Raw genomic sequence first — 5,454 nt, 5'->3', positions numbered from 1 at the left:
GTACAAGGCAAGAATTAGTATGATGTTTGAAATGGTTAGGTAAGAAGTTCAGTTATGTTATTTTAGTAAACTCTATATTTGTATTCATCAATTGCTTTTGGAATGCATTTTATCTGTTGTTTTGCTGTAAGGCTAACGTCCTGTCCAGACTATCAAACTTTATTTGAAAAAACATGTGACATGCCTAAATATGGTCATGATGACATCACACCATGACCATATATAGGCACATCATGACCATATATAGCACATCATGACCATATATAGGCACATCATGACCATATATAGGCACATCATGACTATATTATGGATATACAACAGTTTTTGTCAAAGAAAATTTGATAATATGAACAGAACTAAAGCCTGGATTCCATAAGCTTGCTATACAGTCATGGTATTTGTTTTAACTGCAATAGTCACACTGCGTAGCTGGACAATCCTTGATTCAACCGAACAATCAGCGTTGCCGAAAGCTGTCGGAGATAACATGCAGCGATTTTATAGAAACAGACTTTAGTCTACCTACATACAATGATGACGATTATATTCATTAAGTATACCTGTTGCAGTTGTAGGTAAATTTGGAGCAGAAGTAATAACTACAGGTGTGTCTGTAGTGCCACCTGAAAGGATATAAATGAAAAACAAATTTTGGTAATATAAACATAATTCAGTTTGTATATCCCATGCAGTTATTATCAAGATATTTGCAAAAATTGACTCCAATTCTTACCATTCACAACACCTTAATAAATAGAGTACTATACTAAGAGCAGGATCAATTTAATGAATGAATAAATAAATGAATATAATTTATTACTAAAGAAATGAATGCATGTGCACCAAAAAGGAAATGAGAACATTTATTACGTATTTGAGGGATTCTGTAAGGCAAATTCAAATTAGAATTTGTATTGGTTTATCCAGTTAAATAATCATGAAACGGAGGTACTGTACGTGCCATATACAACACCACTGTCATGATACGATATAAGCCTACCTGACGGAATTACTAGTCTTTTGTAAGATTTAGAAACGTAAACACATAATGTAAAGACACTCTATATAAAATTTAAACTTTCTATACTTTTATATTTAAAGGACTTTTCTTTGTATTCTTCAATGTCCTTACCTGTTACAATTTCTGTAACTGAAATAGTTGATGGATCAACAGTCAATGACACGCCGTCACTAGTAACTAAATCATTTGCTGCTGCCATTTTCAATTCTTCTTCAACATCTAGAGCAGATACACTTGTGTCTGCAACAAACTGGACTTCTGCATCAGCAATAATACTTCCTGGTGAAAATGCTAACACTTTACAGGTAACATAGTCACCGAAAGAACCATCAAGGACAACATCGATCTAAGAAAATAAACATAATGATGATAATGATAAAAGATATTATAATAATAATAATAATAAACATTTTTAAAGCACCTATTAAAGCAAACAAAACTGGCTTGTCACCGGCGCTGGAGGATGTTAAACTATTTGAAGAGGAAGGATTTAAGAGTAGATTAGCAGGGAGGTACCTCCCCGTACCCTAATAATCATACAGATAATAATCATAACAATAATAACAACAACTAAGAGCAGTCAATACATAAACTGCATAACTCTCCCCTGTGCCTATGATGAGTGATTACATCACTTTCTTTTATGGCCGAGGGTAAGTTCGAACAGAGAAAATCGAATTTTCATGAAATTGACCTTGTCTTTGACCTTTACTTTCCAACAATTGAATCTCTTTTTTAGCTTATTATGCACCATTCCCTATTATGTTACACTTCACTTACAGCAGAGCATACATGTCCTGCAATCATGATGAATCTCTCTGAAGTTTGATCATCGAGGTCATTAGAATAATCAACTGGCATTCCATCAATACCATCAATGGTTAGCGTGACTTGATAGAACAAGGCAGACACTATGGTAGAAAAGATCAATATAAACACAATCTTAATGACACGGTTTGCACTGAGTTTACAACCAAAGCAATATGAATAACAATTTTAGTAAGAATACAATGTTTGTAGATTATAAACTCCTGCCTGCACAAATCTGAAAGAATCATACCTTAACCTAGGGGTGGGTATAAAAATCGATCGGAGGGCCAAAGTAAATTTTTGATTTAAAACCGAGGGCCCCACCCAAACCTTGATGTTCCAGCGAGCTTCCAAAAACCTCAAAGCACTGATTTCACATCACTTTATTTTCTGTTTTAATGTTACTTTTTACATATGATTGGTGTCAGGCCGTAAAAAACAAGGTGTTTTCTGGACAATTTTGATTGGCGGGCCGCAAACATAGGGTTTTTAATTCATTGTCACGGGCCGCAGAAAAATTGCTGACTGCAGGCCGCACTTTGCCCATCTGTGTCTTAATCCCATCCATTTTTTTGTATTCCTTAAACTTATTAATATTTGGCCGACAAATGCTTTTACAATATAAAGGGTAATTTGTCTTTTAATTACCAAGAAGGTAAGACTAATGACGTGTGGCTTTCTAAGATTATAGTTAAAGACATATCAATTATGCCATTTGCCATAAATTCTTTAGGATATAGTCTTCTGGGCGCTACTTTCTATTGTGCTTCACAAACATGGAATATAAAGGACAGTCTTGCATACCAAGTGTGCCTTTTCGTGAATTTATAAAAACTGGAAAAATGATAATGTACAAGGCAAGAATTAGTATGATGTTTGAAATGGTTAGGTAAGAAGTTCAGTTATGTTATTTTAGTAAACTCTATATTTGTATTCATCAATTGCTTTTGGAATGCATTTTATCTGTTGTTTTGCTGTAAGGCTAACGTCCTGTCCAGACTATCAAACTTTATATGAAAAAACATGTGACATGCCTAAATATGGTCATGATGACATCACATCATGACCATATATAGGCACATCATGACCATATATAGCACATCATGACCATATATAGGCACATCATGACCATATATAGCACATCATGACTATATTATGGATATACAACAGTTTTATCAAAGAAAATTTGATAATATGAACAGAACTAAAGCCTGGTATCCATAAGCTTGCTGTACAGTCATGGTATTTGTTTTAACTGCAAAGGTCACACTGCGTAGCTGGACAATCCTTGATTCAACCGAACAATCAGCGTTGCCGAAAGCTGTCGGAGATAACGTGCAGCGATTTTATAGAAACAGACTTTAGTCTACCCACATACAATGATGACGATTATATTCATTAAGTATACCTGTTGCAGTTGTAGGTAAATTTGGAGCAGAAGTAATAACTACAGGTGTGTCTGTAGTGCCACCTGTATCATCAGTAGCATCTGTTGAACTGGCTGAACCTGTACCACTGGTTGCATCTGTAGACCTGGTTGTTGCACGTGTATCACCGGTTGCATCTGTAGACCTGGTTGTTGCACGTGTACCACCGGTTGCATCTGTAGACCTGGTTGTTGCACGTGTATCACCGGTCGCATCTGTAGACCTAGTTGTTGCACGTGTACCACCGGTTGCATCTGTAGACCTGGTTGTTGCACCTGTATCACCGGTTGCATCTGTACTGGTTGCATCGGTTGTAGCAGGTGCAGTTGTCATCCTTCCTTCGTCAGCTGTAAGACATTTCAAATAGTTTTACTACTGAGCTTTAAATAAATCAATCATAGCGATAAAACATATTAATGTCATTACTCACTGTTTCTAATCGCCAAATGTCAATAATGAGGTCATCTTTCACAGTAGGCCTACTTTTGCTATGTTTGATCTGGAGGTTACGACAAATCAGCGTCATTTCATTTTTCTAGTTGGTTCTAGGTAAGCAGCCAATATCGATAATCTTTAGTTGGCAGTTATTTTTAAAAATAGAAGAGCCTAAATTATTTGTTTGATGTTTAAAAATTACACATTTCAAATTTTAAATATTTTATTTGATACTTTAAACAACCATAGATTATTATCCTGTATTGCCATTTTAACCTAGTAAATAGGTTAAGTGATGGTGGAAATGATACCTAGAATTAAATTAAAAATAAACCCATAGTAGAAAAAAATAAACAAGCTGACTAACTGACTCTGATTCTCATATGTTAGGCCTACTGTGCTTGATGGGCAAGAGGATGTTTTGTCTTATGTATACATACGTTTTACTTCGTTATCTGGTGGAATCCTGTTATTATTCAAAGCAACAGCATTGGCAACTATGCTAGCAAGTTCATCATCTGTCAAAATGGTTCCAGCATTTAGATCCACCCTAAACTCAACTGATAAACAGTCACAAGATTCACTTCCATTGCTCGACATTACCATGACATCAATGAGACTGTTATTGAGCGTTGTATCACGTAATAAATTCTCTAACTGTGAATGCAATAAAAAGTGATACAACGTCAGCGTTTGTCACTATTTTATTTTATACAATATTTCCTTCATTAATTATTATTATAAATAACAATATTAATAATGATAATAATAATAATAATAATAATAATAATAATAATAATAATAATAATAATAATAATAAGAATAATCATCATTAAAAATATGAAGAAAAACCAAATTGTGCGAAAAAAATAAAAAGCTACTGAGACTCGAAAAAGGCCTGCCAGGTTGAGGCAGGTGTGGCTAAGGAAAGTTTTGTTTTTCTGAGCATGTGCAGATTGTGCTTATCTGGCTCAACAGCACAATACCACACATTCAAGTCAGATGGCTTAATCCAGCCAGCTTTCTTTCTGGTAAAAGTTATAAGTCCTTGGTTGAGGGAGATTGTTGTTTATATGTACATTTCACGGGAATTTCGTGTTGGACTTAGCTGTAATAGAGTAGCATAGAATTTAAACACCAGCCTCAAGCTTACACAGTAACTGCAAACACTATCCTACCACACGCAATGTTCATTTTAAAAGTATCGAACATATCAAGCACAAATACAAATTATTTGGAAGGTACATCAATCCATAAGTGATAGATTGGTTTACTTACATCTGAAGCCAGATCTGTCCTCTCAAGATTACTAAGATTTGAAGATGATGTCACAAGTCCACCAGAAATATAGGACAATAATAGGGTCAAAGATAATGTTACAGCTCCTGTTAAATACAATTAAAATACTATTAACAGAATTGATAACTATATGGTCATTTGCAACATCACCAGTTTTAGTATAGCCTATAGCTTTCGTCGTCATCATCTCATAAATATCATAATACAGGGTAATTCCATGTCAAATCAACCAAAAAAAAAACCTCAATCTCTCGGAATTTGTTCAAATTTTTGTATGTTGTTGGGACCCATGAAAAATGATCAGAAATGAAAAATTTTTTCTCTAGGCCTCCTAATTAGCAAGATATCTGCTAACGAACTTTTGGCTAATTAGCGATACCTTGCGTGTTTAACCGACCATATCTCGAAAAGTATGGCACCTACAGAGCTGATTTTGGTGTCATTTTAAAGCTATTGAGTTTA

General features: G+C 34.7%; 1 protein-coding gene across 1 annotated transcript in view; it reads right to left on the bottom strand.

The window, feature by feature from the left end:
• The window catches only part of LOC117121084, a 32,715-nt gene that overhangs the window by 4,373 nt on the left and 22,888 nt on the right, over positions 1-5,454 (bottom strand). Inside the window, exons 27-31 of the mRNA XM_033266185.1 lie at positions 4,972-5,078; positions 4,134-4,350; positions 3,240-3,605; positions 1,802-1,932; positions 1,133-1,367 (exon numbers count right to left, since the gene is read on the bottom strand). Of these exons, the coding sequence (XP_033122076.1) occupies positions 1,133-1,367; positions 1,802-1,932; positions 3,240-3,605; positions 4,134-4,350; positions 4,972-5,078 (1,056 nt within the window). The remainder of the gene's footprint in view (positions 1-1,132; positions 1,368-1,801; positions 1,933-3,239; positions 3,606-4,133; positions 4,351-4,971; positions 5,079-5,454) is intronic.

The sequence above is a fragment of the Anneissia japonica genome, unplaced genomic scaffold (assembly GCF_011630105.1).
Source record: "Anneissia japonica isolate Jap-2015-1 unplaced genomic scaffold, ASM1163010v1 scaffold1606_len605190_cov180, whole genome shotgun sequence".
In the NCBI taxonomy this organism is placed as follows: Eukaryota; Metazoa; Echinodermata; class Crinoidea; order Comatulida; family Comatulidae; genus Anneissia; species Anneissia japonica.
This window is presented reverse-complemented; position numbering and strand designations above follow the sequence as displayed.